Source organism: Tachypleus tridentatus, chromosome 12 (genome assembly GCF_004210375.1).
Source record: "Tachypleus tridentatus isolate NWPU-2018 chromosome 12, ASM421037v1, whole genome shotgun sequence".
NCBI classification, from domain to species: domain Eukaryota; kingdom Metazoa; phylum Arthropoda; class Merostomata; order Xiphosura; family Limulidae; genus Tachypleus; species Tachypleus tridentatus.
The window spans coordinates 17,608,033-17,626,635 of NC_134836.1; the positions used below are offsets into that span (position 1 = coordinate 17,608,033).

General features: G+C 35.0%; 1 protein-coding gene across 19 annotated transcripts in view; it reads right to left on the reverse strand.

Moving 5' to 3' along the window:
• Positions 1-11,406: 11,406 nt before the first annotated feature.
• Positions 11,407-18,603, reverse strand: part of LOC143235028 (xylosyl- and glucuronyltransferase LARGE2s-like) — a 98,365-nt gene continuing 91,168 nt past the window's right edge. For all 19 annotated transcript variants that reach the window (XM_076472748.1, XM_076472761.1, XM_076472755.1 and 16 more), the window contains one exon: positions 11,407-13,606. In XM_076472748.1, the coding sequence (XP_076328863.1) occupies positions 13,513-13,606 (94 nt within the window). In that variant the 3' untranslated portion in view covers positions 11,407-13,512. The remainder of the gene's footprint in view (positions 13,607-18,603) is intronic.

The window sequence follows — 18,603 nt, forward strand, 5'->3', positions numbered from 1 at the left end:
TGCTATAGATTGCTCATTTATGACTGTGTTTTGTGTGTTTAATAAATACACTTAAAAAATTATTTTGAAATTCTATCTCATATTCTGAATTCTTACTCATAAATGTCGTTATCTGCATCATTTTTGTCTTTGCCTCAGCCTTTTGTTGGTGAGATGCCGATTTTGTGTCTGGAACAATCGTTTATCCCGCCATGCGCCACAGAAAAATCGATGTGACAAACTGTACAAAACGCATCACTGTCACTGACTTTTGATGCAATGACCGAATATTTTGCACTATACTCTTTTCTAAATTTTTGATTCACAGTTTTAGTCCTTTTAGATTTGCCAGAAACAAGGCAATCTGGTGAACGAAGCCTCTTTTTTTCCATCTTGTGAACGATCGCATTAGTGTTTCTATGCCGCTTATAAAACGAGAAATACCCATTTACGCGAGCGCTGATTGGCTGACAAGCACTGATGACGTAACTATGGATTCCCCCCACGTAGCCAGTATAGAGAAGCACCGCACGTAGACGTCAAATGTACAAATATTTTTTTATTATTTCAAGCACAAACATGATTATCGCAAGTAGCCATTTGGAGTATGTCTTTCATTTATTATTAAAATTTATTTGTATTTCACTAGAAATTTTCTTTTCACCCCTTTCAAGCCCTGGGGGAACAATTTATCACTTTATTGTATAGGCCTATACAATATATAATAATTTGGGAGTTTTAACGAGTCGTAATATTTGTCTGTAATAGTTGGCATCTCTGCTTTTGTCACAGCTAAACCTTTTATTTGTTATAGAGGACCTAGGCCTCTATCTATTCTGTTTCTATCCCAAGAAAATTCCACTTGAAGACTAAAGATCAACTGAGTTATGGGTTGGTTACTAACGAGATGGGAGTGGTGCTTTAGGAAGGTTAATCCTTGTTTTCCACCATTTGTTACCTGGGGCCTCTTAAATAATGATGGCTTGTTTGCTGTTAATGAAGAAATCTCAGTTTTTTGTACTTGTGTTGGTCAATGAGACCAGTAATGATCCTGGAGTGGCTGTGGAATTCAGGTACTATTGTTAATCCAAAATTTTCTGTTTGCTTTTTGTTGTTCCTCAGGTCCTCTACAAATACTCTGGTGAGAATAAATCTACCTCAAAATATCAAATAATAAGAACAAAAAAATTGCACCATAAAACAGGATTTGTTTTTACAGCATTTTCTCTAATAATATTTAGCTGTAATCTTTTAAACTCTTGTGTTATTAAGTTTAAGGCTGCATACAAGAGAGAATGGTATTTTTTCGAGTCTACAGACTTATAACCACCAGAAAGAATTAATCATTGAGAAAAGACATATGTGAGAAAGTATCTAGTTGGGTCTTGAAGAAATTATCTTTTGTATGTCAGACGTTTGCAAATTCTGCGAAAAACCATGACTTAATTTTCATCATTGCTGCAGTTCTTGAAGAATAAATACCAATTGAGGATTAATTTTAGATACAAGAAATGCCTGTGATGAAGGGTTATCATGAGGTGCAATTTTGCAAACACAAGATTGAATGAAATTGTCTCTCCAAGACTCTCAGGCATTTGACAACCAGCGAAATTCAGCACTAGTTCTGGTTGTCACCATTCCAGATCAACCAAGAGAAACTGGTTGTACCAGAGCTGAAAAAAAAATTAGAGCTGTTTCAGCAGTATGGAAGAAAGCTATAATCAAAACTAAGTTCAATTCATGAGGTAGTTATGAGCCTATCCATAACAGGAAAGTGACTATGGCCATGGATAGATCTAAGAATGTCTAAAGCTAATGGACAAACTGCCTTTTGTAAGGCATCATTTCACTACACACAAAGACAAGGACTTAAAATTTATCTGAGTGTAGGTGATCTTGATTATGCCTGTACGTTTAGTATATCTCAACCACCAAAACATGATTAACAATCTGTTTCTAAGCTGATGATCTACATACCTAACAGACAAAAACACACTACACTTTATATAAGGCAAATATTGGAGACTACAAAGGTGTTATTCAAGTCTATGCTAACTAACTGTGACATCATTTTAATGGTAATTATCTATTGGCCAATGAATCAACACAATCTGTTGTTGATGCACTGAAGGAGCACTAGATAATCTAATTCACGTGTTAGGGATCTCAACTATTGTCTGAGTTGTGTAAAGTGTTAGATGTGGAGAAAATCCACAATTTGCCTTATCAACCCCAGTATGCTATTCCTGACAAAACTGACTGTGAAGAATATTTATGTCATGATGGCATATCATACAACAGAGCAGAGATCAACTAGTCGTTCATCAAGCTTATTTATATTTGATTGGGAATTAAGGTCCATGTGGATGTGATGTACCGATCAATCCTGGAGCAGTTACGTCAAGTGTCTGTAAAAATATATAAAGTGACTGAGTCCTACATTGGCTAATGCACACAAATTCATTCTCAAACAACTAAAACCTTCATTCGGCAAAATAGATCAATTCTATCATAAAACAGTTGAGTGACAAACGTTACCAGTAAGGAGACTGGATACCATTTTGGCGTGTGCCAGTTGCATACAAGCAGCCAGTTTGTAGTTGGATATGTCCTCATCTTGTCCTCCACAACTATATCTATTAATAAAATTAGACTTTTGGAGACAAATTACATTTGAAAACTATGATAGTAAGTTATTTACTTCGCGATGTTTCAAACAAACGCTCTTTCTTAAGCCAGAAACAAGTCTGTCGGTTAATGACAACTATAAGAATGTTTTGAAAAAACAAAAAGCGTTCAAACCTTTTTTTAACTGTCATTAATGTTAAGATAGGGGCTTATGACAATATACGTGTATGATATGTGCGTTACCTGACAGATGCATGTGGATATTAAAAACATCATTCATGAGAGTTGTATGAGAGCGATGAATCACGTACAAAGAAAGTATAACGGTTTAGCAAGAAATCATCGAGAAACGGGAAGGTAATATGAAAAGTGACTTCAAGGCATGAAGTAATCGCGGAGCAATGATGTTGAGCACGCAGTACTTCGACTTATGTTGTTAAGATAACGTTTGCAATTTCAAAAACAAGTAGATTTTTATTGTGATAATAGTTATGGATGAGCTCACACAGTTTTTTTTACTGACTTTTAGTAATATTTGTGAAATTTATATTTTATTATATCGAATTAAAATAGTTATGAATATGCGAAACTGTTTGTGTAATGTAATATCTGTGCGATAAAAACTAACAAGTTAAAAATGTAAACTTCGTGTGCAAAGAGTTTTACTGATTATGATTTAATGTTATCAATCATGCATATTGATATTTATTTTAAGCATGCATTTTACTGAATATGATCTCAGGTTCTTTTCAGTATAAGATGTAGTTAAAACGCGTAGTAGATGATAAAGATGCAAACGGTTTCTGGCCCTCCTATGCTTTCCTCGCATTAGCTAGTACAAAATATTCTACAAATATTTTACTGTGAAATTCTATCCGATTGGTTAAAAATAAAGGTTACAACATCCTTACCGTCTTAGATTTTTCCAGTTATTATGAATCATCACCAGTGGTACACATTGTTGATGTTTTAGGCACTATATCTAATAACCTCAGTTATCGTAACTCAAAAAATACAGCAATTTCAGCATACACACATCTTTTTTCTAAGTACACATATATATTACAAAAATCTGTATTTTTTTTTTCACAATGTAATCCAGAAAGTAAGAATAAAATCTTCCTTTTGGAGTCCAGTCTGCCAACTAATCCTACCAACTAAACAGAACAGCACTGCCACTTCGGTATTCTTCCATGTGTTTTGTTGGTTGATTTAGTGTTTTATAGCACAAAGTAGCTAGGCTTTTGTGCCAAACATCTGGTAAAAGTTAAAAGTAAATTTAGTAAAATGCATAAAAGGAAATTAAGGTAAAACAAAACAAAGTTTAAAAAACACACAAATAGTATAAAACCAATGTTTACATCTTGTCTACAACGTTAAGAAAATAACTACAGTTAAGTCAAGTTGTAAAGGACTTGCTGTAGCGTAACTGTAATCATAATAACTCGCCAGGAAGACTGACAGGTAAGTACAAAACCCACCGTTAGTCAACTGAAGTTCGCTCTTCCAGTCCTGGTTCCGAATTATTTGACGTTATGACCATTTTCAAAAGAAAAGTAATAAAAGGATTTACATGACGTGTAGAAAAATAATAATTCGTCAGGATGACCAACGGGTAGTTCAAACGAACAGTTCAAACAGCAGCGTTAGTCACGTTAAGTTGGTCTTTCCAGTCCTGGTTTCGAGTTATTTAATGTTATGGCCATTTAATAATTTCAAATCAAACTAGGTGTACTTTGATTCTTAAAAGGGAATTCCATTAAAATGTCTAATATACAAATTAAAAAACTTAAATGGCCTTTCAAAAACCAAAAACATTACCAAGGTAGGCAGTGTCACCATCACCAATAACACTAACGTTATGGACAAACCGTGGGACAGAACATGTTTAAAATGGTGTCGTCGTTGAGAGTCGTAACGACGACAAGAAAGTAAAATATGGCTTATTGTGATCTGAGTGTTACACAAACTACACATTGGTGCATCAGTTCCAGATAAAAGAAAGCGATGAGTTTAAAAACTGCGACCAATGTGTAGTCTAGTTAGAACAATTTCTTTCCGATCCTTACGGAAGCAAGATGGCCAAAGTCCAATACAGGATTTTAGTTGAAAAAGCTTGTTTTCGCGTTGCTCATTCCAAGTCGACTGCCAACTGGCACGGAGCCAAGCCTTGAATACAGGAATATAGTCCATGTATGCGACAGGCACAGCGGTGATAGTGCCAGATTAGATAGACTGAGCTACAGTGTAGGCGAGCTCGTTTCCGCGAATATAAACGTGGTCCGGTATCCAAAAGACTGGATAGAAGTAGATGTTGAAGAGAAATGGGCCAGTCGATTTTGAATATCGGCGAGAACAGGTTGTCAACCAACGTAAAGTGATTCTAGGGCCAGTAGAGAATTAAGTTAGTCAGAATAAATAGTGCAGTTTGATTACTGCTTAGCTTCTATGTGATCCAGGGCAAGAAAAATGGCGTACAGTTCAGCAGTGAACACAGAAGCTGTAGATGGGATTCTCACACAGTCACCTGATTTCGAACTATCTGTATAAATAGAAATGGAAGGATGGTTCAAAAGATGTTTAGCAAATAGCAAACAGTATTTCCAATTAGGAATATACACTTTTCTCAGATGACTTAAAGATAGGTCACATTTGGAGACTGTAAGAAGCCATGCTGACCAATGGATACAGCAATGTTATCCAAGGACAGACCCAATTCATCCAACTGTGCCTGATATGAAGGACAAAAGGAGCAATAGCAGACAATCTCTTCTGAAAAAGTATGGCCCACCAAGGAAGGAAAATACAACCCCATGTAAGATGCTTTGGTAAGGAATGAAGTTTCGAAGCATATAGTAAAGGCAGTAAATGAAGGTGGAGAAGTTTGGAAAGCCCCAGTGCAGAGCTGAAATCCTTGATGATGAATAGGGTCCAGCATCTGTAAGACCAATGGTCTGGAAGAGCCATAGACCACTGATCCATAGTCGAGTTTCGTTTGAATAAGAGCACGATATATCCTTAGCGTAGAAAACTGATCCACTCCACAAGTGGTGGAAGAGAGGACACGGAGGATGTTTACTGCTCTTGTACATTTGACCCAGAGATGCTTAATGTGTGGTATAAAGGTCAGCTTACGGTAAAAGATAAGCCCCAAGAACTTTGTTTCAGGGACCACAGGTAGCACAACTTCACCGATACGATGTTCAGGATCAGGGTGAATACCCAATTGGTGGCAAATTGAATGTAAACAGTTTTAGAGAGAGAGAAGTTAAAGCCGTTTGCTGTGTTCCAATTCAGTAAATGATTGAGGGAAGTCTGTAGCTGCTGCTCAATATACCTCATGTTCAACGACTGACATGAGATGCGAAAGTCATGGACATAGAGCCCGTTTGCAACAGTGAGAGGGAGTTGTTCAGTGATGGCATTAATTTTCATATTCAAAAGTGTGACACTCAGAACACAGCTCTGCAGGGCCAAGTTCCTGTGGAAAAGAACGGGAAAGTGTCGAACCACACGAACTTAGAATCTCATGTCCATTAAAAAAATTTTAATAAAAATCGGCAAATGGCCACGTAACCCACATATATGGAGGTCTCGCAAAATTCCATATCTCTATGTTGTATCATAAACCTTCTCAATGTCAAAGAATATTGATACAAGGTGTTGTTTGAGAAAGGCTTCTCTGATTGACGTTTCAAGTCAAATCAGGTGGTCCATAATGGAGCACTGTTGTTGGAACCCATACTGGGTGGGCGAAAGGAGGTTGTTTGATTCGAGAAACCAAACAAATCGAGCATTAACCAGAGACTGCTCGTCAAAGCAATTGGAACGTAGTTTGAAGGAATCTTGGGATTCTTCCCAGGCTTAGAGATAGGTAGAACAATATTCTCCTGCCAGATTCGGTTAAAATCAATCAGAAGAACAGTAAGAGTAGCAGGAGATAAATGGCACAGCATGTCATAGTGTACATCATCAGGTCCACAACCAATTTACTGCCAGACCGATGAAGCGCCAGTTTGAGTTCCAGCACTGTAGAGGGACGATTACAGTAATAGAGACAATCAACTTGAAAGGAAAGTAGTGATTGCTCTGCCCGTGTCTTGATGGCTAAGAAGGTGGAAGAAGAAGCAGAAGTGCTATATATCCAGCAAAAGATTTCACCTAGAGTATCGGCGATGCTCTGGGTATCAGCTACCTCCTGGCCATCAGAGAGCAAGACTGAGAGGGGGACAGAATTACATTGCCCACTGACCTTTCAAATCCTGTCCCATATGACCTTGGAACTGGTGGTAGAAGATATGCCAGTTGTGAACTTAATCTAAGATTCCTTCTGGCTTTAACATCTCAGCTGATGAGCATGTGCACAGGCTCACTGGAAAGCGATGCAGACTGAGTGTGAGATATCTACGGAAAGTGTTCCAGGCCCATTTTCGAGCCTTCTGTGCCATGTGAAAGGCAGGATTCCACCATAGACGAGGATATAGTGGAAAACGTGTCGAAGTTTCAGGAATACATTGAGCAGCTGCTTGTATAATACAGTCAGTTACCGCTGCCACACAGTCGTATATTGACGGCTTACAGATGAAGGCAGGAACAAATTCTGCAAAAGCAGTGAAAGAGGACCAGTTTGCCTGATCCAGGAGACGCGAGTCGGGTGGCATCGACCACGGACAGTTTCTCAAAATTATAGGAAAATGATCACTGCCTCGTGGATTATTGTCAACCCTCCATGAAAAATGGGAGAATAATGAAGGGCAGCAAACTAAGACATCAATAGCAGTAAAGGACTGACTAACCAGTGTTGAAAAGAGAAAGGTTGTGATCAGAGAGCATACGCTCTATAGAGTTACCCCTCCTATCAATATCAGCACTTCTGCAGAGGAAATGATGTCCATTAAAGTCTCCCAGGATGAAAAATGGAGATGGCAACTGTTCAATGAGAGCATCAAGTTCTGATTGATCATGTTTCTCCAGGCGATAGGTAGAGAGAACAAACAGTGATGGTATGACCCAAGAAAACACGGATGGCAATGGCCTTCAAGAGTGTGTCGAGTGGCAAATACAGGGTGGGAACATGCTGACCAACCAACAGTGCCACTTGTCCATCACACAGCCTGTCATTTCTGAACAAAGAAAGCCGCCAAAAGGTGACTGCATCAGCAGGTTTCAGAAATGTTTCCTGTAAAGAAAAACATACATGATAGTAGGAAGCAATCAGTGTTTTGATGTCATCCAGATTAGAACGTAAACCTCGACAGTTCCATTGTATCAGGGTAACCATTTTTTTACGTGTAGACAAATTGGGTGGAGAACCCTTCTGTTTATGACGTCTTTTTTCCTCACTGTCCTTATATGAGGGAGGTCTATCGACCTCCATGGATCCTGGGTTGCTTGGACATGAACGAATGATTGTTTTGCATCTTTGGGTTGGAAAAGATGTTTCTGACGAAATGCCTATACCTGGAACCAAAGGAAGTGGATCTTGGGATTTGTTGGAATGTATGTAAGGGACAGAGATAGGTGTTGGCTCATCAACTTTTTAAGCATGGAAGTCAAAAGACTTTTCATGTGGTTTGAGAATGATTCCTTTGGAGGCACAGAGAGCTCCATCTGCACTCCCACTGTAGCAGTGGAACGAAGTGCAGCAGCATACGCTTGAGGTGAGGTGGTGGACAGCAATTTTCGAGCCTCAGGATAAGTAATGTTATAAATCATTTTCAAGTGCTGCACCTCTTTTCCTTCCAACCATTTAGGGCAAGAACAAAAGTAGGACGGGTGAGAGCCATTGCAATTGATGTAATGAGGGTCTGTTTCACATTCGAAGGCATCATGGTCCTTGCCATCACAACGAGTACACGTGAAGGAACCACGACATGACGTCTTCAAGTGACTGAACCACTGACACTGGAAACATCAGAGGGTTTGTAATCTATGGCCGTACTCTGCAATTAAGATAACCTGCCTTGATGGTGGCAGGTGGGCGTGGTGATGTAAATGTGAGAATGAGGACATCAGTCGGCATTATAATTCCATCTTTAAGAGTGGATATACACCTCACTGCAGAAACTCCTTGGGTGGAGAATTCAGCGAGAATCTCCGACTCTGTGATGTTCTTCAAATCCCTTTCAATAATAACTCCTTGTGATAAATTCAAAGGAGCATGACTTGTAACCTCAATAGGTACATCCCTAATTGCCTTTAAATGCAAGAGGAATTCACCGTGTTGAGATGTGGATGTTTCCACCAATGTCACCAGAATGAAGATTCTTTACTGTCATTGGAGAGCCAGCAAGTTCCTCTTGTCTTTTGTGAATAAAAAAGAGAAACATCAGCCCTAAAGGTTTGTCTGAAAGTGAATGTAATATAAAAAATGAGGTACAGGTGGTGAAGATTGCTGCTTAGAATCTTCAAAACGTGGACTTTTTTTTTAATTTTTTAATTAGAGTATCCATAATAAAGATCTCATCGGAGTAAAACTGAAAGAATAGAACCTTCCCCTGGGAGGTCCCCTCACCACATACAGGAATCCACACTGAGAGGTCCACATGTGTTGATTGCTCAGATGACATTTCCTTTTCTCTACAATAGCTTAATTAGGTGACATCTCCCATTTCTGTGACTGGAATTCTTGCATTCTGCTGAATGTTAAATTCCGAGTTGTATAATTCGTTGCCATTGCAACAGGATTTTTACTAAAAGTTGTTTGAACACAAACTTGAGGGTGGTAAAAACTCAAGATTTCTCATCTCATAAAGAGAGGGGTTCTGGATTGTCCAGGATGCATCAGATAATGGTCATAGATCGTACACCTCGTGATTGTGGCCACGACTTTGAAAGGAAAGCTTATGAAGGTTGGTAAATATTCTCATCTCATTTATTTCTGGCCATTTTCAAAGGTTATACAATAAGAGACATCATCACCAGTGCTTGCTTTTACTGTATAGATCATCTCAATTGATCTTGGAAGGTCCACAATCAACAACCATGTTGGTGGATTGTCTTATTCATGCTTGAGCTCAGCTGACATCATGAACAGTATATGATAGACCATAACACAATTCAGTTTTAGCAAATGGTTGAATCAATAAAATCAATAAAACATGCTGAACTACTGGGAAACAATTGCCATTTAACAAGGGACTATTTCAAAAATAACTGCAATCTTCTAACTTCATTTGAGATCTGTATGGCTTTATTCCTCTTGATTAAAGTTCTTATTAGAAAGCAGATGCATCTGTTGCATTATAATCTCACAAGAGAGAATCAATCTCGAGGAATGAAGATGTAAATTACTACCACTCGTACGATGACTAGATCCTGACCAATATTTAAAATGAGATGTAATATATTGTAAACCAAGACCATAACTGTACACAATTACTCTATCTCCACAAAAACGATAGGTTTGTGAATAGTGCAGTGGCTTTTATTTTTGCAAGTGAATTAAAAGAGATAAAACATTGTTGTAAGTTTGAAGACGAGCTAGTTAGTACAGTGGACTACTGCACCATGAAGCCAGAAAAGAAAGGTATTATAACTGGTATTAAAAGGTTATGTAAGATTAACTCACATCATCAGCAGAAGGAATGGATAAAATATTAAAACACAAAACTTCACTAGAAAATCAAATCTCCTTCAGGATAGAATGGATCTCTTGAAGTGTTCAACTACAATCACAAAGTGCAGTTGAACAATAAATAATTACTTGAATAACCTATATTCCACTTGGTATTTATTGCAAGGTATTCTTAAAAACCAGAAACGGAGCCTCGAGACTCGGTCTTGGTCTGGAGGCCAACTTTTGAGGTCTTGGTTTTTGTCTCAGCTCGTCTGCTCTTGGCCTCAATCTAGACGGCGATCTCAAAGTTCAATTTACACTGTTGTTTAATCGATTTTTAAAGGTTATTTTATATCCTAATTTTACCAAATTAAAAAATGAATATTTAGGATTTGAAGTATTTACAGGCATCACCAATTATGAATGACCAAGTAGTGTATTATACTTTTGAGGAACATTTAGAATATACCATACTCAAAATTACTACACCTATCACATCAACGTGTCAAGTAGCCACAGACTTTTGGCACATCCCTTGCCTCTGTTATAAAATATGATTTGTGTAATATTTTAGTTCTCTTTACCTGTTACATTATAAGCAATACAAAATGCATTTACTGCATGATTATTTATAATAATGTGTGCACTACTAATATCTGAAAAAGATACATTTACCTGGAACAGTTTATTTAAATGTATAGAAATTTGACAGTAATGATTTACAGTGAAACTTGGTTACATTATGCAACTTCTTCAACACGGTTTATTTAAGAAATTTTCAAACTTTATGCAAATATAGACAATTCTCTGCACAGAAAACGTTGTTTCAAGGCCAAATATCTGTTGTAGCAGATGAGTATGGGGTACTAACTGTTCCTTAGCATGTCCTGAAGGTTTAATTTTATTTACAGTTAATTTATTATGTAGAAACAAACATGGTAAAATTTACAAATCCCTATGTCCTCAATGAGACAACCATACACTTTTATTTATATTGGATAATGCCCCAATGTTGAGTCAAAAATGACTTACCACTCAGAAAAACAATTAGGTGCAGACCACTAAATTCAGCCATTCAACACACATTTTATACATTAATAGTGCCATCTATAACAGATGGACTGAGAATTTTTTTGCCTTTTAACAAAACCTTTATTATCATTTATTCATTTTTGAAATATGTTGTAAACCTTCTTTGAAACAGATATATATATATACTTGTATGCATGTGTGACAACTTGTATATTTTTCTAATACTGTTTTATTTAATTAAATGATTTCAAAACTGATTCAACAGTGTAAATACACTGCTTTATAATATCTAAGGCTTCTCTTTCAATATGAATTAGCTACAAAAATTCTTCCTTGTAAAAGAGATTCTGAAAAATGAAAATCAGAATGAAATAGTAACTTGAGATTTAGTGTACATGAATAACTGAAAATAATAAAGCATTCTTAACTTACAATTCCTATCAGTCAATCTCTCAAATTATATTTCTTACTACTATAGGCTAACAAACAATTACTATAACACACTTTAAAAATATAACTATACTTAAGGACTTTATAATGTACAGAGAGAGAGAGAACTGAAAACAGACATGATAGATTACAAAAAAGCAGTTACTGTAAAAAAAAAAGTCAAAATAATTATACAAAATACTGCTAAAATGTTTTAATATTTTATTTAGGTATGTATCAATATATCAGTGCAATTAATTTCTCTCTGAAATATTTGCTTTCTTGTCGTTTTTTAGTGAGGTATTCTTTTTTTATGGAATTAAGTTTACAAATCAAGAAATATTATACTTTAAAACTTTCTTCCAACATTTTTTAAAAAGATTTCCAAAGTACACAAGGTTTTGATTTTTTTGTGTGTCATATAATACTGTTATGATAAACATTCACACAAATCTCCAGGAAATATCTTATACAGTTTTAAAATTGGCAGATGAGTAAATGTACTTTTCTGTGACATATGTTAACTTATTACAGTTAGAAGATACACTACAATAACAATGTGGCACTTTGTTCATAGCACATATTATACCTTCCACATCACATTTCTTTTTGTATATTTTAGTCTAAATACAACACTCAAAAGACAGCAATATAAAATAATTCACAAAATATGAGAAACAGAGTAAAAACAAAACACAGTTCACCAACACTTAATATACAGCTATCTGGTGTGAGGAAGTGGTCCTTCAATGAGATTCATTTCAAATTAGGCATGTTAACATAAAACTTCTGTCTAAAACTGTATAGCTGCATTGCTCAAATTAAAATCATTTGTTGTTGAGCCATACTAGATTTAATACAAGCTATGTTTAATTATATTAACCAAACAAAACTAATCAAACTTGCTGTGTCAACATAAAAAGAATTATACATACTCTCTCTAATCATGGTCCAATCCAATAATTCTTTGGAAAATAAATTTCTTAAATAATTAATATTCAAGCATGTGAATACTTAAAAAAATATTTCTTCAACAGATGTTTGATAGCAACTAGGCAATAAAAACATGTTAGTATTAACTGCCTTTTGTTCAAAACAAGTTCAAAGATTCCAAACTTGTGTTTGTGTTGTGCATTTAATGTCTTTATAATAAAAAAGTGTAATTTTAAGGATTTCTTGATCTAAAATTATTTCATAACAGTATCTTGAAGATATGAAATTTTACTTCAAATATACCTCTACTTGTAAGACTTAGCTGCCAATAATGAAGCTAGAACCAGTGTTATAGACAAAGACCGACAAGTAGATGCTTATTTTCTTACTGACAGTAGCAATGATAATACCTACCATTTAAAACTGATGTAAAATCCAAGAGTAAAGTTGGAGTTCATAAGAACTGTTGTTTTACATTAAGATAATATGAATTATGGAGATTCTTATACATGCTTATGAGTCTCTTGTTTTATATTTTTTTCTTGATTTTAGCTAAACTTACTATGAAAAACATTTTTAGGGGCACCACCACCAGAAAACTTCCTTCGTATACTTTCAACTGGTTCATTTGGAGCCGACTTCATAAGGTGATCTCAATACAACAGAAACTTTAGAAAAATGATTAACCATAATCACAAAAGCTGATGAGTAATTAAACCATTTGGCAGATGAATTTGGTAAGTTTCACTTACTTAGAAAACACATAAAGTTGCTCTCATGTTTTCATAAAGTCAATATTGTAGGGAATAATCCATGTTTGTATACAATTAACAGCCATTGAAATATGTAGAAAGGTCAGCTCATGGCAGACCTAGGAACTTCCACATTTAAGCACCGATAACCCGCAGAATTGACTGATATAAATATGTTTCCTGTACTATAACACAGCATCGCTACCTTTTCAATTTACGCTTCTCAACAGTGAACTGTTTGCTGTATCTCTTTGACAAATCCTTGACAAACTCCTGTTTCAATATCTTCAAACACCTACAAACAAAGGATTAAGAAATGTTAGTTGTCATACATTTATAAGAAATGACATAATTCATGTGTACATCAGCACATTAACTTCAACTTGTGTTTTGAAATTCTTAACTGAATGATAGTTTTTGGTTATGTGTTAGTAATATATATTCTTATATAAAAGTACTTCACTATTTTTGTACAATTACAACTCTAAACAATACTTAAATTAAACATTATTAAACTAATGAAAGGCATTTAGTAAATACACTAGCTAAATTCATCTCTCTCTTACACCGGTATGTTCTGTGACAACTAGTATTCTCATGTTTCACTTGCATTCATTTTACTTTTAATACAAGATCTCTAGCTTAACATTCAAATTTTTTTAAAACAATGTAAAATATTGAATGTACTGTTTGAAAAGTATTGTCTGAAACTAAAAAGCATACAAGAGCTGTTTGTCATTCATAACGTACGTTGTAGCAACATCAATTGCTACCTGCAACATTCCCACTGTTTAAGGGTTAAAAATAATTTCAGAGTTTGTAAGCTGAAAGTTTACAAAATGACAGTTTGACAAATAACGTACGTTGTGAATGACAAACAGCTCTTGCATGCTTTTTAGTTTAAGGGTTAACAGCCAGAACATGGAAAACGTACGCACTTTACACTCTTAAAAATATTATTAACTACACTTTGCATACATTTTCCCAAGAATAGTGTATGCTTTCCGAGCAGAAATCAACTTTTATTCTGAAAGTCAGTTGGACTATTGCCCAGATATAGCACAGAAAACAAGTTGTACAAGCCCTAAAACTAAAATAACATTTTAGGTATAATTTTTGTTGTTTTGACCTGAATAAATCCTCAGTACAGAAGAACATTTTGTTCAACTATATCTATATTACATTAAATATATTATTGTTTTATAGGGCTGATTTAAATTGCTTATTTACAACTAATGTAATTAATATATTAATAATTTTAAAGTTATTTTCTTTTCTATATACACATTTGCATGAATGTATTTTGGTCAAGTGTATTATGTACTTCAGGAATTGATACAAACCATGTACAAGAAAATACGTGATATGGAAAACCTCTTAAATCCATGCTATCAGCTCCTTAGGTGTCACACATTTAGTAGGGAGATTTATTTGGCTATCATAACTGACATCTTGGACTTTGAAGTTACACGCGAGTTTGCACTTGTAGAACCAGACATCCAAAAGGCAGTGCTCAGAATGGTGCAAAATCTATGGGCTTCATCAATAGGAAATCAAAGATTATTTTGATCATAAAGTTGTTGATAAATGCCATAAACTTGCAGCTGAGCAGATACTCACAGAATTAGCTGAGAGGTGGCTGACTTCTGAGGTGAAGAGCTACACAACTCAGTTGTTTGCCAAGTAGAAGCTGTGGAACCAACTTTAATTATTTGTCAGTATTTTGCTCCACAGCAAGGTGAAAATGTTCTGAACAGTGCTTTGTAAGATGGAGAAGGTTTTAGCCCATCCATCATTTGGCAATATGTCAAGTTTGTCATTAAAGCTTCCAATATACTTTGGTACTATATTTTTGCTGTCATTATATAACTTTCTAATTAGTGTTCTGGAGTGTGGATTCAAAGATCAATGGTTTCAAGTTCCACAAAAACTGTAGCAGGAGTGTGAAAAAAGGAAAATCAAAGCATAAAAAATTACATTACAGTTCTAAAGATAAACATAGTAGATTCAAGTGTACTTAGATGCTATTATTCTAATGTTACAGATATTAGGAATAGAATGAATGAGTTCAGGCATATGGTTGAAGTGAAAGCACATGCTATAATTGAAATTATTGAAACTTGGTTAGATTTGTAGATTATTGATAACAAATTATCTTAAAATTCCAGGTTAGAAATTATTTGATACTAACAGGTGTTTTATGGGGTGAACTGACTCAAGGCATAATCTAGAGCCTATTAGATCTGAAGACACAAACAAATGGTAGTCAAGGAATATAATTTGTATATAAAATTATATATTCAAACATCTAATAACGCCCTCTACATTCCAACACTCAGTTACACAACCCCTTTCAAACATGTGGTCAGCTTACGGTCAGTTACCTCTTTCTTTGTGAACCTGACGATGACCGAAGAAGGTCGAAACGTTATTCGCTCTTCTAGGTAAAATATTTTCTCAACCCAAACGAGCCGTTTTTGCATATAAATTTCTCAACAAGTGGGTTTCTCGACATCACTGATTATTATTTCATCACGGCGATTGTACGAGAAGTGTAAGTTTTTGTGTTTTTCTCAGTGTATTTGTACTTACCTGTTACCATTATGTCTGAACTAGCATATTACACCACTATTAACAGTACACGCTCACACGATCGTTAAGAAACTAAGAAATTTAAACCAACGAATTATTAATAGAAGAAATGACATTTATTTTATTTAACAATGTAGAAAGGAACAACTAACCCCTAATTTTGTAAAGGTAAAAATTTCAAAAAATTTTAATACATACACAAACATTATCCAAAATTTACAGAAAAAACTACTTAAAGCCACGTTGAACACAAAATACAAAGAACTACATGACTTACAAAAACAAAAAATGAACCTAGACCATCAACTGGCATGCTGCATTAAACCAGAGATTTACAGACTTATACAACGAAACATAAACCAAATCAATACTAAGAACGACAGAGACAAAAAGATCTGCCACAACAAAAAACTAGAAAAACTAAGATGCAAACAACAGAAAAGACACCAAAATGACAAACCATTGACTAACTTCATAATTAACAGATCCGACCGACAATTAAACACAGACGAGATACATCTACTTAACAAAGGACTCAACTTTGCAATAGCACCTAGGTACATTCCAACCATAGAAATCAAAACATGTTTAGAAGACCTAGCCAGGAGACTTGTGATACTTTCTACAGAGAACAAAAACAAGGAAACAACCAAAAACAACCAACAGAAAGACGACAACTTAGATAATTTTAGTGACATCCAACAGCCAAACTTCCCAGGTAAAATTACAAATTTATATTTTCCAGAAACACCTAAAAACAACATCTTAAATGATTTTTTCAAAGAATTTTCTCACAAAACCATCAACATAATTTCACAAAACAGAAAACTAAAAACCAACTTTACAAAAAGAGACATTAATTCCATTAAAAACCTAAAACAAGACAAAAACATAAAAATTCTAAAAGCAGATAAAGGTAACACTATAGTCATAATAAACACGAATGAATACATCCAAAAAATGAATAACATCCTATCAGACACGAAAAAAATTTAAACCAATACACACAAATCCAACAAAGACACACAGACGCAACTGAACAAATTACTACTACAAATGAAAAAAGCCAACACAATTTCACAAACACTTTATTCCTACCTACGTAAAACCGACTCATGCACACCGCAAATATACGGCATCCCCAAATCTCATAAACCAGATTGTCCATTACGACCAATAATGTCCACATATGAATCGTTTAATTACAATCTTGGTAAATACATAGCATGGGCATTCTCCAAATATGTAATATCAGCCAGCTCATTCATCAAAGACTCTTAATTTCAAGTCTAATCTAAATCAACTTAATCATAAAGCCTTAATGGCCAGTTTCGATGTTATATCCCTCTTTACAGAAGTTCCAACTGCTGAAGCCTGCAAGATAGCCTTGGAACTCTATATCCAAGACCCTAACCCATCTATAGACATACCCAGCAACCATTAAGCAACCCTCATAGAATTCACCACGATGAAGACAAACTTCATGTTCAATCAACCATAACTATATACAAACAAATGGTCTAAGCATGAGCAACCCAGTATTACCAGTTCTAGCCAATATTTTTATGGCACAAGTTAAAACACAAACAATTAACACAGCATTACATCCACCACTATACTGGTACAGATATGCAGATGACACAATTTGCGGATTCAAATCTACAGAACACATACTTAATTTTTTCAATCACATTAACTCTATACATCCCAACATCAACTTATATGTGAACAAGAAAAAAAGCAATCAAATATCATTTATTAACCTCAAAATTACAAGAACCGATACACAATTTAAAACAGAAATTCACCGAAAAAATCACCCATACTGGACTATACATTCCTTGGGACTCAGCACATAAACAAAAAACAAAACTCAACATACTAAGAAACCAAATAAACACAGCCATAAAACTATGCTCACCAGATAAAATTAACGATGAATTAAACAAAATAACACAATTCTTCATCAATATCAATAAGTTTGCTCCATAAACTGTAAAAAACATTATATGCACACACCTAGACAAAAAGCAAAATCAACTAACAAAAGTAAATATATCTCACGAATCAAAAAATCACAAAACCATATACTACTGTATACCATATATTCCTGACATCAGCAGACAAATAACCAACATTTGGCAAAAACTAGTAACAAAATATGACATTCCAGTTAATACCAAATTTATTCAAAAACCAGGCACAAAACTGAGGTCTATACTATGTAAAACTACACTGACAAACACCACACCAACATTATTTATAAAATACAATGTGATAACTGCCACGACTTCTATATTGGAGAAACAAGTAGAAAAATGGAAACCAGATTCAAAGAACATAAAAGTCACCTTCACACGTTTTGAACACTGCAAGTCAAATAAACACAACATAACCATAGGAAACACTCAAATACTAAATAAAGAAACAAACATAAACAAATGCAAAATTAAAGAAGCCTTACTTATACAACAACATAAACCCAAAATAAACCAATATAAAGGAATGCCTTTATACCTATATTAATATAATACAATATATAAAATTATATATTCAAACATCTAATACTGCCCTCTACATTCCGACACTCAGTTACAGAACCCCTTTCAAACATGTAGTCAGCTTCTGGTCAGTTACCTCTTTCTTTGTGAACCTGACGATGACCGAAGAAGGTCGAAACGTTGTTCGCTCTTCTATGTA